This window comes from Chelonoidis abingdonii, chromosome 18 (genome assembly GCF_003597395.2).
Source record: "Chelonoidis abingdonii isolate Lonesome George chromosome 18, CheloAbing_2.0, whole genome shotgun sequence".
Lineage (NCBI taxonomy): Eukaryota > Metazoa > Chordata > Testudines > Testudinidae > Chelonoidis > Chelonoidis abingdonii.
In genome coordinates, this window is record NC_133786.1 from 19,876,852 (window position 1) to 19,896,277 (window position 19,426).

Consider the following 19,426-nt stretch of genomic DNA (forward strand, 5'->3'; position numbering starts at 1 on the left):
AGCTTCTCTGTCACTAGTAAACAAGGTTGTTGAGAAAAGGCATGTGGCAGAGGCCTCATATACTTACTTGCCCACGGCTTTCAGCAAAACCTCCTGCACTTTAGGGACTCGGGTGGCACCTCCCACTAGAATCACCTGATCGATTTCATCCTAGGAGTTCAGAGACAATCAGGTTCTGCCTTGAGAAAGTATTTTCGGAAAAGCCAAGTTCACTGCTTCCATATTCCTCCACCATCCACTGTGTAGTGCTAGGAAAGCAGTCGCACTACCAACCCCGCTCTCCAACACAAGACTGGGATCCAAAAATCTGAAGTCCTTATTTCAGTGAACTCCCAAAGTAGTTGTGCCTGAACGAGTACTTAAAGATCAGGCCCAACGGATATGAACGGTTTATAGAGCATCTGGGGCACTGCACCTTATTTAACAAAAACCAAACCCAGATCAGGCTCCATGCCAGAGGAGCCAGTCATTGAAACAGTGGTTCAGGCATGCGCCCTCTGGAGAGACATCCAGAGATGAGATTCCTGATCTACGGTGAAAGCTAGGCCAACCTCAGATGCCTCCAAGAGATGTGGGGGAGACATATTCTTAAGTCCTCATACCAAAATTAAGGGCTTTTTTAGTAGTCAGTAAAACCCTGACCCGAATCCCTGGCTTATAGGCAATCATGGAAACCTGTTTGACATGGTATAAGTGGATGCCCTCAACCCTAGGGCGCACCCTTTGTGCCAGGACACAGCATTGCTGGTGACTTCGCGTCTTGCACCTCCTTTGGTGGCCACTTTCTCAGCTGTGGGGACCATGCCCAGCCTCTCTCTTCCCTGGACTCCTTCAGAGAGTCTTCTGTGACGCAGCCCTCTGTCCATGTCATGCAACAGTCCAGTCTCTTTCTGGGATTCAGCTTTAAACACAATATCCACCCGACTTCAATTTTTTTAATCTTATAGGCCCTAGCTCAGGACTCCTCTCCTTCAGAGAGACCTGTCTCCTCTCTGTATCCTCTGAACTGAGTTCCTTCCGGTTACTTGTAAAGCTTAGCTCTGCCTCCTCTGTCCAGGAGGTAATTAGTTAAACTCTCTCCCCCTCCCCCCGGTGCAGAGCACAACTAATGGGGTCTTTTCCCTTGCCTTGCTGGAGACGGGTGTAAACCCCCCTTGCACATGGCAATGTGGTAACTTCTGCACTGCCGCCCCTGCCCTCAGGAAAACAGGAGCCTGCACTTCTCAGCAGAGTGAGTTACCTTCTCAAACCAGACCCCTCTCAAACAACAGTGGTTGTGATGTGACAGCAGCTCAGCATCAGAGGACCCCACACTTGTCAAAGTATCCCTGGACCTACCAGGTTCATCTCTGCACTGCTCAGTGCCTGTAGCACAGGCCCTGGGACCCGCTGGAATAAGTCAGAGCACAAGTCCTCAAACTCTTGCCTGGAGACCTTGGCCTTGAAGTCCACGTCATCCAGTAGCCCCTCAATCTGGCCAGGAAGTCAGAGAGAAAAAGCCATCAGCTTCACATTACACACCATTCTCCAAGCCAACGTCATTCCAATTCCCACTGGGTTGGCTTGTGTGTTCCAGCCACTCCACTGGACCTTATGAATGCAGCCTATCCTCTTACATCCCAATCCCTCTCCTGGTGCGGGAGGGACACAAGACATTCTGCCTTGGATGTAACAGCTGTCTAAATCTCATGCTCCTGGTAGCCTTTTAGGGACAGACCTCTCCTAATCTCCTGCAAAGGTCTAAACATTTCTCAAACTAGTAACATTATGGACTTGAGTAGCAAAATCCAAGTTCTCACCAGTTTGTTAATCAAAATCAGTTTAGAAAAGCCATCAGCATTGGTGTCTCCTGGGCAAGGGTGGAAGGAGAGAACATTGTAGCATAAAGATTGTGAAGCAGAGGGACAGAGCTCTCCCAGACTCACGCTTAACTCAAGTCATCCCCATTCCTGAGGAAGGGGGGGATTTCCTGCAGCACAGGGACACACCTGGGCTGCATGGTCAGCATTAGCACTCAGGATAGTTTTCAGGCGGTTGGCCTCCTTTAGCAGCTTGGCCATGGCCCGGAGATTCTGCCGAACATCTTTCGAAGGCTGCTGCTTGTTGAAGAGTTTCACCAGGTAATCCCGGAGCCGGTACTCCATCTCCAGTCCCCCTAGGGTGCGGTCGAATCTGAGCAGAGAATAGAAACCAGAAGCAGACACTCAGCCTGGATGGATTAAGTCAATAACAGAACCTGGAGTTGCAAGTACCTTCCCCACTCAGAAGAGAATTCCAGAGCTGGCCTGGATCTTACAGCTCTTACAAGGCCATGCAAGAATTCTCTCACCTGCAAACCATTTATAACAAGAACAATATGCTGCGAAGAGTGACTGCATGCAATCCTGAATGCTGCACAATTCTCTCCTCACCAAATTCCAGTGCATGGCTTTGCTTTATAAACAACAACAACATGGCTTTAAACAAACAAGTTTGGCTTTTAATGTCACTGATCAAAAGCTCAAGCCCCCACAGCTGCATGAGGTTAGTTGTTCCTGATATTTCTCTTTACATCATCACACAGATTTCTAAAGTTGTCTATCCCCCAAAAGGTTTTCAACCTGTTTCAGTCAACCATGGAAAACTGAGCACAAAGCAACAGTACTACAACACGCACAGCTAGCAGTGACTATGAATAGATATTGGGTCTGCTTAGAACAAACACACCATTCAAACTAGATGAATTCACCACCACCACAGCCTTTGAGCAGAGGGGCTTTATAACAGTGCCTAAGGTGATGAGCTCCTGAAAAAGTCAGCCTTTGTCTAACTCAGATCCCAAAAGTTATTTCCTTGCAACTAGTTCTTTAAACATTATGGGCAGGAAGACACTGTGGTCTTTTATGTGCTGCCCCTAGACACCTTCAAAATCCATAGCACGGTCATCCTTTCTCTCCTACCAAGCCTTGTATTAATTATCTCCTCCCCAAAAGAATGTCCAACTTCCTCAATCCAATGAACCAACTTCTACAATCTCACATATAAGTAGACTATGCTAGAAGTGTTATTAGATTTACAACTGTAAATCCAGCTAGCGAATGCCAGGCTATGCATTATGAGACAGTCTTTAATTACACATACTGTCTATTCCCACAGCCCCAGGACCCCATCCTCATTCAGTACTGTACATGGGTCGGACAAAGAGGCAGAATTAAGATTGCATAGGCAACTATAAATATGGCATTTCCTAACCTTCAAGTGCTTTATTTTAATACTAAATATATTTTAATGTAGTTGTTAAAAAAATATAATTTGCAAGGGGGTTTTGGCAAAGAGACTCATGTATAAGTGTAACCACCATACCACAGCAATCATATATCTTCAGCAGTGTTTGAATTTTGAACCTTCAGCACTGTAGCACACTGTTGCCACTTGAGCTACTGTACTAACTACATTATCTGACAGCAGGAGAAGGTTGTTTTCCCAGATGGGGGATGGGATGGTTATACTATATGAGTCTAGTAGGTGGTTGTGGGGAGCCTAGCTACCTTTATCCCCTCCCCATCAAAAACCCAGGAGGTGAGCTCTCCTGCCCCATGTGGTACTCCCAGAGTGAATGATAGGACATATTCTGGATTGGGGGAAGCCCAGCTTTCCCCCGGCCCCCTCCCAGCTACAGATGTCCTGGCAGCATCCAGGTGTTCTTACATTACAGCATGTGCTGCTGCTGCTTTGTTAGCAGTGTAGGCCCCAAGGACAAGCAGCAAAAGTCTTGTTTAAAATTATTAACTCAGCTAAAACCTGAACGGAATTTCCTAGAATTAAGGAGAGGCATCACTCTAGCCCCAGGCTTTTGTCCATGTCAAATTTCAAAGACCTGCCACAAACAATGCAAGTGTGACAGCTTCTTAAAAAAGAGTCATAAGAATCTTTTATAACAGAAAGTGTTCGGTACTCTATACACAAGGATCGCTATGAGCTACACCTATAAGTTTGGCAACATGTCCACATTCCAACTATCCTTTGTACAAAGTGAAGTCACTCAAGTTACTTATATACTCAATCCTCCCACCCAAGGCACTCTGCCCCCACTCCAGCTTGTGTCTGAATACTCATGTTTAAAACTAGTTTTGAAATTCATCCCATTCTGTGTTTAGAAGAGTCAGCAAACTAAATATTTTCTTTTAAATATGGGACCCAAGAGAAATTCTTACCCGACCCCCCGAATCTGCAGCTGAGGCTGGGTCCCCGAGTCCTTCGTTTTCACTGTCTGATAAGTCACTATCGTACACACGGTGCTTCCTGCTCCCATGTCATAAAACATGATATTCTGTAAAGAAGAAACCAGAGAAGGCTAAGTAAGGTACCGGGGTATTTTGTCCCTGAATGGGAAGGAGAGAAGACCTTGGGGATCTCACAGCTTGGAGTGGGACAGGCACTGATCATTCACTAAACCTGCTCCAGTCCACTGAGAGAAAACAGCACAGTTACTCAACATTACACATGCAGCAATAGCCACGTGGACTGGAATCCTGTAGTAACGGATCTACCGAGTGCATTCTTATTTCTCCCATACTTTCATTTTATAAAGTAGAAAACAGAATGAATGCTTTGCTCGTCAAGAGTTCCTTCAATCTGAGGAACTCTCAAGTATTTTACAAATAGCCTCCCAGTCCCCAGTGAGGCAGGTCAGTATCATTGCCCCATTTTACAAGTGGGGTAAACAAGTCAAGAGTGTGGTGAAGCTGACTAGAACCCAGGAGTCCCAACTCCCAGTTCCCCACTCTCTGAACTGCAAACCGCCTCTTTGCTTTCCATATCTACCAGAAAGCGTAACAGTTAGGAATGTACTTGGTGCTTTATACACATGTGCTCTGCCCAATACTGGGACAGGTCTGTAACAGCAATTAACAGATAGCAATAACCAAGATGAGCACCCAACCAGCATGAGCACATCTTTATGTTCATCACTTTAAGTTTCCCACTCGCTTAAGTGGAATTCAGTAGCTCCCCCACCTCTGCACCAGCTGCATATACCTGTGCTGTGGCATTGATGTCCTTCCTCCTGAAGACCCCATAGTTCAAAGCCACAGCAGTGTTGTCATTGATCAGCTGCAGGACCTTCAGGTCTGCCATCTGAGCTGCATGCAGGACTGCCCTCCTCTCCGCCTGATTGAAGTATACAGGGACCGTGATCACTGCATCCTTTACGGGTTGTTCTGCAAAGCATGGAAGAGAAGAGGTTTTCTATGGGAGTGGCAAGTACAAAAACTTCTCCATAACAGGGCTATCAACATGCAAGTAACTATGGAGTTTGTGACAGCTAAGTGAATGCTGCAGAGAGAGACTGTAGGCCCATTTTCAGCCCAGGTGAAACTGCAAGTAGTCATCAGTGGAGTTGACCAGGGATGAATTTGTTTCAGCATTTCCACCTCAAACCCACCAGGCTTCACAGCATCTTGTGAGATGGTCACACTCCCAGTATCTGCTGTGAAAGGAACATGTTCAATCTGTTCAGACTTCAGCAATTAATCTAATCTTCCAGAACCCCGAAATCTCAGCCTGTAGATGACTGAATTCGCTCACTGGGGTAAAACCTTGTTTGAACTCCCTTTAGTACAAATGTCTGAATTGTAAGTATGTTAACTGCAGGCCTGTAATACAGCAGTAAGAACAGATCCAGCCAATTCTTCTGCAGTTTCCACTGCTGCTGGCATTTCTGATTAACAATATAGCAATGAGAAGTCCATAGTTCAGTTGCTTTTATTAATATTCCACAAGATAATTTTTTTAATATATATGAGTTTAGCACTGGTGAAAGGAACCAGAGCAAGTATAAGACGGACGGCAGCAAGGCAAGTTTGCCACTCTCCTGCCAAATTCCTATCACCATGCCCCAAGCCCTAACTAGCTCTAGAGATGAAAGAAGTCTTCAGTCTCTGTATTTATTCTCTTTAGAGGGTGCCAATACGAGGGTTACTTAAAAAAAACCTCCAGATTTTTGAATTTTTTATTTTTTTTATTATGGGTACGGGTCCACAAGGAACTGGGCTAAAATATCAAAGAGCCATCAGCTAGAAGCTCTGGATAATTAGCAGATTAAGCTTGATTTAAACTGATGACTTAAAAGGTTAAATGATTCAACATCCTGTTCCTGATTCCCCAAGACATCACATTTGAGACCTTCAACCCCAGTCCCCTCCAGTTTCCCTGTAATTTCCACATCCTATGAAATTAAACAAAATAAACTGAACAATGTATGGATACTGTAAAAAAGCAACAATCATCCCAACCTGCAAATTCCTCAGCCAGACCACGCGAATAGTTCAGTACCATGGCCAGTATCTCTTCTGGAGAATACTGCATTTCACTGCAACACAAGGGAAGAATATAAAACCCTCCATCAGACAGGCACTGAAAGTTATATTCAGCTTCTCTAGCAATTCTCACAAGGCACTGGGCAATACAGGATGAAGCACCAGCATGACAGCCCCAAAATCACATAAGCCTCAGGAATTATCAGATCCAGGAGGAAAAAATGCAAGAGTGTCGTCTCCCCCAGAGAGTAAAAAAGCGATAGAACTGGCAACAAGAATATTCCCCCCTCCCCAACAAGGACAATATGGCCAAAAGCTCCACATTTAAAACACACCGAATGGCAAAAATAAGCCATCAGTGAAAAGTCCAGCAGTGACCATGTGGGAAACAGACACCACCTTGGTCTATAAATATGAAGCGGGAACAATATTATTCCAGAGGTTATAATTCAACATGTTGGGATTGGTGAGCTCTGCTCACCAAAGGAAGTAGAGGCGCACGCTCTCAGGTGACGGGGTGGTGCCACAAAACCCAGAAATCAATAAATCACAGCTGAGATGGGAGGTGAAAGGAGAGAGAAAAGAAAAGAAGAGAAAGAAGGCAGAAACAGGGATGGGTTACAAGTCATTGGGTCAAAACAAAGGATCCAAGCAGGACACTGTGCAGAGAACCCTGGACAACGTCCCTGCCCCAAGAATTGGGGGATGTCATTCAGAGAACTCTGCAAAGATGCACAAATGGACTTGGGACCGGAAAAAGGCCTTTCAGATGTAGAGAATTCCCCCATCCATCTCCCTCCTCCTAGACTGAGTGTCCTGGAATCCAAAGTGCTTTATTTAGCCAGAGAACAAGCACAGCACAGGCAGTGTCAGGGAAAGCTTCCCTCTTTCCCCCACGCTATCCTCTGCTAAAGTGCTTTAGCTTGAGCTCGACTGATGCCTCTGGGGCACCAGGGAGCATAATCTGCTCAGACTGGAAAATGGCCAACTGCAGCAGTATTTGGGATATGGGTTCCTGCTGACTGGGAACTATGACGACACACCTCTCCTCCCAAGCTCACTTCACTGTTTTCACTTCTGGCCTGGGTGGAATTTGCACTGACAATCAAGAAGTGACAAGCTCCAAATCCAATAACTGGGCCTTTAAGATGGCCATTCCTTCCCAGAGAGATTTTATACCTCCATCTATAGCTGTCTGGAACAGCTTTCCTAGAATGATACATATAACAAGCTTTCCTTGCTTGGCCATGCTACAGAGAAAGCTAAAGCCAGCATTTCTCCTCTCTCTAGTGGTGAGAGTCAGCTGCCGACATGCTAGAGGAGATGTTTCTCTGCAAGTTTCATAAGCAACAGCACAGCAGTGAAGGTGTCAGGAGTCAACTGGAATCAGTCACTCACTGGGACAGTTTGAAGATAACCGTCTGTCTTCTCTCATCCTTTACCAGCTCGTGTTGTGGGAAGCGCCAACGGTACAGTGTCACTTGGGGGTTATCTATGTGTTTACCCAGCAGGTCCTGAAAATACCGGAGTGCTATCTTCGGGTTCTTTATGGACTGCAGAAAGGAAGAGAGCAAGCTCGGTCCTGACTCTCAGGTAAGTTTCACATAACCCCTCCCAACCAGCCCCGCACTGTATGCGTATATTTTGGAAAGAATATTTGCTATGAGAGCCAAGACTGACGGTCTGGTAAAAAGCAGAGATGAAACCACATGTAACTAGGTTTCCATAGGAGAAATAATACAAGGTGAGGGGGTAAACTCTCTTAACTTGGGCAATAAGACACGTATCTCCAAGGGACTAGTGTAGAGAATACACATGGAATGTGGGTTTTGTATACAGGTACATGTATAACATATGCAGCTGGAATTAGGTGATTTGATATCTTACCATTCCCATGGCGCTATCGCCAAAGAGACGCTCATTTTCTTTCAGGGCTACAGTCACTGGCGTTTTCCTCTGTGACTCTCTAAGCAAGAAAAAAGGATAAAAAAATATGACAGATGGACATTCACTGCAAACAACCCCCACTGACGGGGCTGAGAATGCTTAATGCAGAGAAATTCAGGAAGGATACTCAGATGCCACATGCTAGAGATAGCTCATCATTGATTAGTCTGAAGTGTTTCAATAGCAGCATTTTCTTCCAGGGCTGCTCTGCTAACTGATCATTCTCCAAGAATGAGACATATCAAAGTTCAGTGCAATGTCGCCTACAATTGCTTTACCTGTCTATTTGAAAGGCATCTATGATTTATCCCTGATTCCATACTGCTGGGAAGCTTGGAAGAAGGTAAGCAAAGGGTTAGAATGCCAGAGGCAGCACTTTCCTGAATTTCTAACAAATGGCTCAGGGCTGGAGGCCACTCTAAAGTAACCTCAGTGTGCTTTTGATTTCTCGGTACCTTCATCACCTATTGCCATACCCAGACCCTTCCCACACCCCAAATACACACATTACTCCTAACTCCAGAATGATGGTAAGAGACAGTTGCATGACAAGGAAGGGCTGTAATTGCATAGCAATGTCAGAACTTGGAAAAGTTACCTGACACATGCTAGCCTGAGGCAAACAAAAGATAAGCTTACCCCCAACAAGCGAGGTTCAGAGGGAATTCTCTGCAACCTCATTTGGGAAGTCATCTTTCCCCATCAGCCTTTGGCTAGCAGATTCATAGACTGCAAGGCCAGAAGGGACTATTGTGATCATCTAGTCTGATTGCCTGTACAATATAGGCCACAGAATGTCCCCTAAATAATTCCAGTTTGAACTAGAACACATCTGATTTAAAAAATAGCCAATCTGATTTCAAAATTGGTATTGACAGAGAATCCACCATGACCCTTGGTAAACTGTTCCAATGGTTAATTACCACCACTGTTGAAGTATGCCTCATTTCAATCTGAATGTCCAGATTCAACTTCCAGCCATTAGATCTTGTTATACCTTTGTCTACCGAATTAAAAAATCCGTTTATCAAATATTTGCTCCCCATGTAGGTACTTCTAGACTGTAATGAAATCATTCCTGAACCTTCTCTTTGTTATGCTAAATAGATTGAGCACCTTGCATCTATCACTATGAGACATTTTCTGACTCTTTAGTCATTCTCTTGGCTCTTCTCTGAACCCTCTCCAATGGTGGATACTCTAAGTCTCTCATGTTCTGCCTATGGGAGTGAAGGAGCTCCTTCTTTCCACCAACAGACACTTGACCTTTGGGGAGCAAGAAGGGGATCCACTCATCTTCCTTTTTCAGACTGCTACAAGATGGAGGTTCCTCTGCTATTCTACCCCTGTCCCAGCCTCAGCTTTTTTTCCCCCTTCCCATCATCCAAGTCAGTGAATAGTTCCAGTGCCAACAGCAGAGTCAAACAGGTGATTCTTTTCTGTTTCACTACTGCTCACAGGTTTCTGAATAGTTACAGTGCAACCAACCGGTTTTAGCATTACTTTGGGCAGTTTGGCAAAGCTGAGAAGCAGTAAAGGCATCGGAATTGCATCTGTAGATGCAGGAAGATGACACTACATCTCTTGAAGCTGGGACACAATTGGAAGGTTTTCTTAATCAAAACGGGTAGAAACTTCTTCTAAATCAATGATAATATCCTGCAAATACTGCCAGTGTAGGCTCCTCCGTTCCCTTGGGAAAATATCCTTCTAGTGAAAAGCCCCGAAAAAAAATGAATATAGAAGGCCTTTTAGAGAAGGTGCAGAGATAGGTTATGATGGAAACTCCAATCTCCTCACAGGTTTGCTGATATGGGAACATGCCACACCAAGAAAAAGAACTATAGTTTACTTGTTTAAAACGATTTCCATGGGCACCCCAGGTTTTACAATTGCTATCTTCATTGACTCACTGCCCAGGTCCACGGACATCACAGCCAGAGCATCTGCAATGCAAAAGGAATAGATGTGGGAAGCTGTACTTTTTCCCATAAGAAACCTTTCTCAGTTAGCAAGTTCTCCTGGCATACTCTTGGGAAGGGGTGTAGAGAGAGAAGAGTGAGATCATTCTTAAATTATTGAATCCACGGGAAGATGAGGAAATGCCATTCTGAGGTATGAGAAAGACAAGGTGGGGGGTAAGGTAATATATTTGATTGGACCAACTTCTGCTGAAGAAAGAGACAAATATGAGCTACACAGAGCTCTTCTTCAGAATTTGGTCCAATAAAAAAAGAAAAATGACCTCACCCACCTTGTCTCTTGGATATCCTGGAACCAACATGGCTAGAACAACACTGCAAACATTCTGAGGTATGGCCAGTTCCATGCCACCCTGGACTTCATCAGTGCTAAGCTGCTCATTTTCAATAAAATTTTAGGACTAACATGTCAGAATTACCTCAAGGACTGACACTTTCATCTCTTGATCTTGCACCTCTGTATTTTGTTTGCCATTTAAATTTATCCCCCAGTTCGAGTAAATTGCAGTTCAATTGCTTATTTTTATATGCTTCTTTCTATTCAAGTAGAAGCCTGAAACAATACTGTCAATTTCATGCTGATGAAAGGTTATTAGAATGAGAGCCCTGGAAACAGAAATCCTCTAACCCCAAGCTCTCCCCCAGCACCAGCTACTGATGTACCTCCCCAGAACCCAGCAGAGACCTCCTCTAGTGGTGAGGAGGGAGTGATCCTTGATGCTGTCTCCTTGACCAATCAATGCTTAGCTTCTCTGCTGAGTCTGGAAATAAGGGATGAATCATACTAATTGCTTTTTTGCAATGGACACATTTATTCGCTGTGAACAGGACCAAACCTATCAACTCACTTCACAAAAATATCCAAACAGTAGCTAGATAGTTATAATTTTCAGGCTGGACTTCAAGTCATGATCTTGGAGGCATATCCCATTGGAAGGTCCAAGAACCAGCTAGTCCCTAATGTGCAGATTTTTTAAAATTTCCCTCAAACACTGATCAAGTTGTAGAAATCAAAAAAACAAGCGCACATACCAGTTTCTGATGGCAGACAGGCCAGCAGGAGGAAAGTCAGAGACCACAAGGGCACATGTCTCATCCTGGCCATTGAATCTGTTAATATTTTGCTGAAAATAAGTATCAAAGATTAATTCCCCAATGTGGCGGTGACATTCTCAGCATGTGGTGGGATTTTTCTCCTTTATGACAACAACTAATAAATAAAAATCACATATTAAATAGTTACAATACAGATAAACCTGAGATATAAAGTTCTGATCTGGCTCTACCCAGAACCCAAATTCAGAGAGTTTGGATGCAGGGTTATGGTTCACATCTATCTCTGATTTACAAATATAGTTCATTCTTAGAATAAAGTTAATTTAAAAAAACTGTCTGGAATATTCTGGTTTTACAATAGTTTAACAAAATACTAATTTTCTTGCTTGCTAGAGTAGCCAACAATTTTGTGGGTCACAAATAGCAAACTCACTTTAAGTGCCCATGTAGGTTTCTCCAAAACACACACATATTTTGTTATCAAAATCCATCTTAACATCTCCTTCCTAAAATTGCAGTTTAAATTGGATATGACAGTCTGCACTTCCTGTACAAATTTTATGCAGTTTTTGTGAGCCGTTAGAAAGTTTTTGCATTTCACACTAGAGATGGTTGCATTTCAGTAACAGATTAAGTGGTCCTTTATCTGAAGATGAATGAAATTATTTCATCCCCAAAAGTTTCAGAAAGGGCAATATAAAACATCAGTTGTATCTGAACATTGACACCTATGTGAAATGTTTAAAAAAAAATAAAAGAATTAGAAACATTTAACTGGACTTTTCTTAAGTGCCTCAATTTAGTAGAAAGGATCTACTGCTTTTAAAAAGGTTAATCTAAAAATATTGCATGAGATTTCATGAGAAACTATCACAATGGACTTCAATCCATGTTAATCACAGCCTTTTAGAATATATGGAAATGTTGGTGAGAGAACTGCTTCTAACTTGGAAATAAATATCCACTGTAATGACAACTGCTCTTTAAAATCCCACTCCACTATATCTTGTGCATATGCATCTGACAAATGGAACCTACTTATGTACTGATATTCCCCACCAGGCCTTTCAGGTAACTCCAGTGCAGATTTTCTGGGCAGGCGTGGCAATGAACCATGTCACAGCACAGAAAGCAGCCACCACCTTTAAGAAATTTCACCCAACACTTACCATTCCAGCCTGAAGGCAGGAGGAACAGGTTAACACTTCTAGATAGCCTCGAAGTACTAGTACAGACGGTATCTACTTATGTATTTATTGCCTTCACTTCTTCACACACAGCACTGCTTAAAAAAAGCAGTACTAGCCTTGATATTACACATTCGTGGCTTACAGAGACAGTCCTACACCCATCAGCCCTACAGTTAGTACACAAATATTACATGGGGCCAAAGCCCTCCCACTCTCTATTAAAGCTGGCCTTCCTGGGAGTAGCTTCTGGGATCGGTAAAGGCAAATGCTCAAGTCAGTACAGAGCCAACAACACAAGCTGAAATTTGAAAATAAATTTGGTTATATACATCATCTTCCATGCTGATGGATGAGAAACACACCAGGCCCACAGATCAAGAACTCAAGTTGCCTCTGCACACATGAATACGCAAGTTACCGTGCAACATGGACAGACAACCCGTAACGCTCTCCTTTACACACTGGCTTTAAGCAACAGCACAGACTTTTGTTTGGGGGAGGGGGTGGAGGGGGAAATAGCAGCTATGAAGCACACAGTCCGTGCCCAGCGGGGTAAGGGAATGAGGAGACGTGGGCGATGGGCCTGGGAAAAAGCCCTGCTCCTTCCCTTCAAAGGCTCCTTCTCCCCTGTAAGTCTCAATAGGGAGCACGCTGCTCCCAGCGTTCCGGGGTGCAGGGAGCACCATCGAGCCGCCGGCCCTTCCCACAGCACCAGCAGCGCGCTCCCCACACGCCCGACAGAACGGCCTGGGGCTCCTTAGAGCCCTGTCAGCTTGCGGGGGAGGCCGCATCCTCACCCCTGGGGCACAGAGAGCCCCGGGCTCGTTTTCCGCCCAAGCCCCCAAACCAGAGGCCCCGCCCCAGCCCCGCGACGCGCCGGCAGCCGCTCCCAGCCCGCCGCTCACCTCCGACTGCGCCGCACACACTGCACGAGCTCCGCCACCACTTCTCCCATTAGCGGTAGCGGCCCCGGCGTCTCGCGCAACCTCCGGCCCGGACGCGGCGCTAGCTCATTGGAGCGACAAACGGAGCCGGGCCCCGCGAACCAATCCGGGCATCCGACGCGGCCCATTGGGCCACGTTTAGAAGAGCCGGAAGGAAGCACGTGGGATGCTCCAACTCCATTGGCGCACGTGGGCCAGGGTGAGGGAAGGCAATCCTGGAAGAATACACCTGGCAGCCGGAGGCGGGTAGTGAGCGAGGAGCTGGTGCATGTCCCGAAGGTGCAGAGATATATGGAAGCTTCATGCGTACCCCATGTGAAGACTCCTGTTCGCAGGCTCCCTGCTTTAATACGTCAGCGTAGACCCTAAAGACCCTTGTGTGCTTGCCTAGTGGGGCTCAGCAGGCAAAGAAAACTGTAAGCATCCTGCCCGTGAAAGTCTTTTGCACAAGTGCATTTGCGCCAGGGGAAGATGTCTGTATACCTTCTCCATGGCTTGGCAGTGTGAGGCCCTGGGTTCTAGGTCACTATCACACACAGGCATAACAACATATGAATGAAGATACTTTTGTGTTTAATGGGCCACGGGGAGGTGTGATGTAATTCCTGGTTTCACAGGTAAACGCTAGCAACAAAAAGCTGCCTTTCATTCCCCATCTCAAGACCAGAAAGTCATTCGACCCTCAAATCGGCCATGCGGTAGAAGGGAGAGGCTTTTAATTCTTAGTAAACCTCCAATAACGAAACAGTCAATTTGAAATCCAACATTTGCAAAATGAGATAGCAAGAAAAAAAATACAACTAACAGAAATGTTACTGTTTTAATACGTGTTCTGGTCTCATGAACTAACACAATTCTAGAGTTAGAGAACTCAAGTGCTTTTAGGCTGAAACAAAAAAAGTGTTGCGCAGTTTGTGTCTGAAATACTTGCTTTTTGTTACTTGTTACCTTGTCTGCATTATTGTAACCTTAACAAGGTCCATCAAACTAGCTACCCCAGGGATCCATGATTTTAGGTTTGTTAAATGGTTCTCTCTAGCGTTTGGGCTTACTGTCCTCTGGTAGGACCTTCCCTGAGATTGGTTTGAAGTGGTATGTGCAATAAAATAAAAGCAATGCTGCTAAATTGAAGCATGAACCATGCCCTATATGACCATCTAAAAAGCGCTATTGAATAGTGTTCCTCCTACACTATTCCGGTGTAGGGAATCACTCTACTACCAATCAGGGAAAAGGGCCCATTAGTAAGTACCTTGTGTGAGGCTGTAGAGGGGTTATAAACATGCAGCGGATTGTGCCCTACCACAGGGCCAGCTCCGTGTTGAGCCCTCGATCCCGCAAACTCTTACGCGCATGTTTGACTTTACTCCCGCGAGCAACCCCGCCCACTTCGCCAGCCTTGGTAGAGGGGAGGGAGGCGGGGACATGGGAGTTTACAGTAGCGCGCTTGCGCCCTGCCCGCCGCTGCGCGCGCGAAAACTACAGCTCCCGGCAGCGGCGAGGCAGACAGCGCCCGCCCAGCGCCCCACGTGACAGGCCCCGAGGCCGCCGCCGGCCCTGACGCGCGCAGGGGGACGCGGTCCTCGGCGGCCCGGTCACCTGACCTCTGCCAGGCCCGGCTCTGGGGGCCAAGATGGCCGCTTACCTGCAGTGGCGCCGCTTCGTGTTCTTTGACAGGGAGACGGTGAAGGAGCCGGCCGGGCCCGACGGGGGAGCAGCCGGCGGGGGGAAGCCCTTCGCCCTTCCGCCGGGCGTCACCGTCTGCGACTCGGGCAGAGGCAGCCTGGTGTTCGGGGATATCCTTGCCCGGGGCTCCTGAGGGGGGAGAGAAGCTGGGGGGGTCTCCCACGCCCTTTGAATGCTAGCGGGTAGGAAAGGGGTCGGGGCGCCTTTCCCCCTCCTTGGGCGCCAGTGCGACGAGATGAGATTTAGGAGTGGCCAAGTCCGCGGTCGGCAGCGTAGGGACAAGATTGCTCCCTACGCCTGGCTGGTGCTGTCATGTTCTGATATATGTATGTCTGCTTCACGCCACAAACTTGTCCATCGCATTGGCACCAAATGCTCCCCCACCACGCTCAGCCCACGAGTCCAGGGCTGGATGAGCTGTCTAGTCTGAACTCCGCTTACTGCTGGAGGCGGGTGCTTCTGAGTGGGGCTGAGGCGCATTGGCGGCGTGGAGTGGAAGAAACTTGCTCTGCCACCGCCTGTGCTTTACCTGTTTGGTGGAAAAATGAAATGGGAAGCTTGTGAGTGATATATAATGCAGTCAATTTCCTAATGTTTCTCCTTTATGGAAAGAGCGTTTTGGGCAGTTAACTGGGCTGTGGTAAGCATTCCCTGAAACCACAAGGAGTGGTTTTGCTGACCTAATGTGTGTGATTGGAATCCATCAGGCTTCAGGAAGTGTAGCCCATTTTCTTTATTGCATGATGCATGTGAAGACACTTGTGAATGCGTTCTGCGTGCCTGAGAATCGCTGTTGGTTAGAACTAGAAAGAGTACAATGGGCAAAAATATTTAATGTATGTACTAGAAACAAGATGACCACCCTCATCTTGAAATACTCTATGGGTTCACTACAGTAAGGTTCTGAAAGTCTCCCGACAGGTGCTTCCCTTTGGGAGTCAAAAGTGTCTAGTACCTTACAGGCCCTAAACTAATAGTAAGATGTCCGTTAGGTGTGCGCAGAGCTGTTGCCTTGTTGTTCAGTTGTCCTTTGGCATGTAGAAAATGTCTGCTTCTTGCAACTCCCAGTTACCAGCACGTTAAAATGTTCACTAAATATTCTGTTGCCCTGTGATCACCTCAGTGTCTGGAATAATAGCTAGTATAACTATATTTGGCCAGCTGTCACTAATAAGGGTAGTTTAAGAAAGGTTTGGTTGGGATATGTGTGGTTTCATTTTGTTTTTCTCTGAGTGCCTTGACTATCATCTACATATGGAAGGTCAGATCTGGTTCTTGTCACGCTCTCTTCAGCTTAGCAGTTTCCAGGCTTACAAGCTGAGGGTGACTCACTTGTACCAGCTGAAGCAGCACAGCATCTTGGCTTCTGTTGGTGAAGATGAAGAAGGCATTAACCCGCTGGTAAGTCAAATGACAAAGAGGATGTGAGCCCATCTTGTGTGCTCTTCTGAGGAAGAGGAATGTACAGTAACTTCTCGTTTAAGGTTGTAATTATGTTCCTGAAAAATGCCATTTTAAGCAAAACAATGTTAAGTTAATCCAATTTCCCTGTAAGAATTAATGTAAATAGGGGGATTAGGTTCCAGGGAATTTTTTTACCGGAAAAAATACTATATACACACACATAATATATATATGCACACTTAGACACACACACACAATGTATTTATATACACACACACACGTACACAGTATAAATTTTAAACAAACAATTTAATTTTGTACACAGCAATGATGTTTGTGAACCTTGGTTGAGGTGGTTGGAAGTGAGAGGGTGGAAGGGTGGGATATTTTCCAGGGAATGCCTTATTGCTAAATGATGAACTAGCACTGGGCTGAGCCCTCAAGAGGTAACATTGTTAATGTAGCCTCACACTCTACAAGGCAGCACGAATGAAGGGAAGGGAGATAGCATGGCAGAGAGAGAGAGAGAGACAGTGGGTGAGAGAGAGATGCACATTGCCCCTTTAAGTACCCTGACCCCACTCTAAGTACATTCCCTTTTTAAGTAGATCCGCAGGTGGAGACAGCAGCTGCTGCCAGCAGGCTCCCTCGTGTCTCCCCGCTACTCTGTGGAGATGGGGTAAAGGAGCGGGGGGGGACCACCCCTCTTCCCCCACCCCCCTCAGCACAGCAAGCAGGAGGCTCCCTGGAGCAGCTCCAAGGCAGAGGGCAGGAGCAGCATGTGGCAGCTGGGGGAGAGACAGCTGAACTACCTGGCAACTGAGAGCCTGCTGGGCGGCTGCCGCACAGGGAACTTAAGAGAGCTGATGAGGGGGCTGCTGGTCCACCCTGGTTCCAAGCCCCCACCAGCTAGTTCCAACAGGCTGCTCTTTCTGTGAGCAGTGGACAAAGCAGGCAGCTGCTAAACGGCATTATAAGGGTGCATTGCTCAACTTTAAATGAGCATGTTCTCTAATTTATCAGCAACGTAACGTTAACCGACATGACTTTAAGTGAGGAGTTACTGTGTTGGGATTAGTTTGGGAATGTCTTTGGTGTAAAAACAGTTGCTAAATTGTAGCCCTATGGACTTAAAAGGGACCAGGCTTTGGCCCCAATGTACCTTAAGACTATACCTACTCACATTCTGTCTGTGGTCTTTGCAGGTTAAAGTCTGGAACTTAGAGAAACGAGATGGTGGGAATCCTCTTTGCACAAGGATTTTCCCAGCAATACCGGGTAACAAACCTACAGTTGTGTCCTGCCTAACTGTCCATGAGAATCTTAACTTCATGGCTATTGGTAAGTGAAAAACAAATGCCTCCTGAAGATGCCAAACAAGCTCTGAAGTTAATACGATGGAATGAAAATGGGTTGGTCCTACAGAAGGCAGCGTAGAGTGTTCTGACATTTTCACATCACATGATTTTCATCCTAAAGAGAATGTACCTGACACTACTTGAGAACGCCAGTAATTACTTGCTAAAGTTTGGCAAATCTTGTTTTTTTTTTTTTTTTTAACACATGTGTGTGTATCGTGTATTTTTGCCGGGCGAGAGCATGGGTTTTCTGGAAGAGTCGTGTGGGAGGCGCTGAGAGCATGTCAGTAATGCCAACACCTTGTTCACTGATGCGGGCGTTTCGACTGAGGGCTCACCTAGCGTTGCTTCTCAGTGGAGGTGGTTCCAGGAGTGCTTCCAGGCTTGCAGAGTCCAGGCGCTCTAAGTGTAGTTGCCCAGTGTGGATAGGTTGTATGTTAGGGCGTCCAGGGCTGCTTAATGCAGCTTCTAACTTCGCAAAGGTAGCCACTGCCTCGTTGTATCGTTATGCCAACCTGTATAGGTCTATTCGACAGCATTTGAGTGGAGAGACCAAGGTCTGTGGGCCTTACGACATTTACCTGGTGAGGCGTGTAGCAGGTTTTTAATATGTCACTGTCTTAGCAGAGGCGTCAAAACTGTTCCCCTGTGTTAGAATCTGCCACATCTGAAAATAAAATCTAAGATTGTATTAAAAAAAAAAAAAAAAAAAGTTTCTAGTCCTTGTGGCTGTGAAGGAAGCTTCTAAAATATGAACCAAAAAGAATGCATCAGTTTATAATCTTCCTGAATCTGCAGACAGTCTGAGACACAATAGCTTTGAGAGGTGTGAACTCTCCCATTAATGTCAATGGAGTGTTAATTTTTAAGCCTTATTATGACACTTGAATGTAAGCCTCCTGGTAAGCATTAATTATGTAATTGATGACCAGTTAGTGAGTGATATGGGGAAGGAGATGAGACTGAAACCCAAGGAGGTGGAGATTGCTGCTAAAAAAGAAATGCAGAGGGAAGAGAGGAGGAAATATCTGAAGACCGGGTTGAAGGACGGAAATGGAGAAAGGAAGATAAGGCAGGAAGGGAAACAAAGGGCAGAATTCAGGGTGTAGCTGAAGGGAGGCACATTTCCCTGTTGCTTGAGTCTGAATGTGACAATAAGGGACTGAGCAAATAATTACTGAAAGTTGTGTTGTTACGCAAAAGCCAGATTCTGCTACTGAGCTCTGTGGTAACCTGCCATTGATCTCCGTGGAAGGTCTGTGCATAGAGGGGAGCGTGTTGTCCTGAATATGTTGTTTGACCTGTGGACCGTAATTAAAAATTAAATTTGGCCCTTGCCAAAGAATGAATTTGACATCTCCTTCCAGAGATTTAACTTTTCCGGTTTGTGAGGCTTGCGGGGCTGAGGAGAGGCCCATATGTTGTATAGGGAAAGGAACTATAGGGACAGAGATCATTATTGTGATTAAAAGTAAGAGTGGCCATACTGGGTGAGACCAGTGGTTCATCTGGTGAATTTTCCTGTCTTCTGATGGTGGTAGATGCTTCAGAGGGAATGACAGA

General features: G+C 45.8%; 2 protein-coding genes across 6 annotated transcripts in view; one reads left to right on the forward strand and one right to left on the reverse strand.

The window, feature by feature from the left end:
- HYOU1 (hypoxia up-regulated 1) overlaps window positions 1-13,794 on the reverse strand; it is a 33,039-nt gene extending 19,245 nt beyond the window's left edge. The window contains exons 1-11 of one of the 5 annotated variants that reach the window (XM_075073565.1): window positions 13,377-13,794; window positions 11,258-11,349; window positions 10,096-10,189; window positions 8,184-8,262; window positions 7,695-7,849; window positions 6,273-6,349; window positions 5,017-5,198; window positions 4,194-4,309; window positions 1,989-2,172; window positions 1,339-1,473; window positions 68-150 (exon numbers count right to left, since the gene is read on the reverse strand). In XM_075073565.1, coding sequence (XP_074929666.1) covers window positions 68-150; window positions 1,339-1,473; window positions 1,989-2,172; window positions 4,194-4,309; window positions 5,017-5,198; window positions 6,273-6,349; window positions 7,695-7,849; window positions 8,184-8,262; window positions 10,096-10,189; window positions 11,258-11,349; window positions 13,377-13,543 — 1,364 coding nt within the window. In that variant the 5' untranslated portion in view covers window positions 13,544-13,794. Of the gene's footprint in view, window positions 1-67; window positions 151-1,338; window positions 1,474-1,988; window positions 2,173-4,193; window positions 4,310-5,016; window positions 5,199-6,272; window positions 6,350-7,694; window positions 7,850-8,183; window positions 8,263-10,095; window positions 10,190-11,257; window positions 11,436-12,450; window positions 12,969-13,376 lie in introns of those variants that run through there. The other 4 variants (XM_032785892.2, XM_032785893.2, XM_032785896.2 and 1 more) reach the window with 4 other exon arrangements.
- Window positions 13,795-14,958: 1,164 nt separating this feature from the next.
- The window catches only part of LOC142047913 (vacuolar protein sorting-associated protein 11 homolog), a 36,176-nt gene continuing 31,708 nt past the window's right edge, over window positions 14,959-19,426 (forward strand). The window contains exons 1-3 of the mRNA XM_075073569.1: window positions 14,959-15,211; window positions 16,354-16,502; window positions 17,711-17,846. Coding sequence (XP_074929670.1) covers window positions 15,049-15,211; window positions 16,354-16,502; window positions 17,711-17,846 — 448 coding nt within the window. The 5' untranslated portion in view covers window positions 14,959-15,048. The remainder of the gene's footprint in view (window positions 15,212-16,353; window positions 16,503-17,710; window positions 17,847-19,426) is intronic.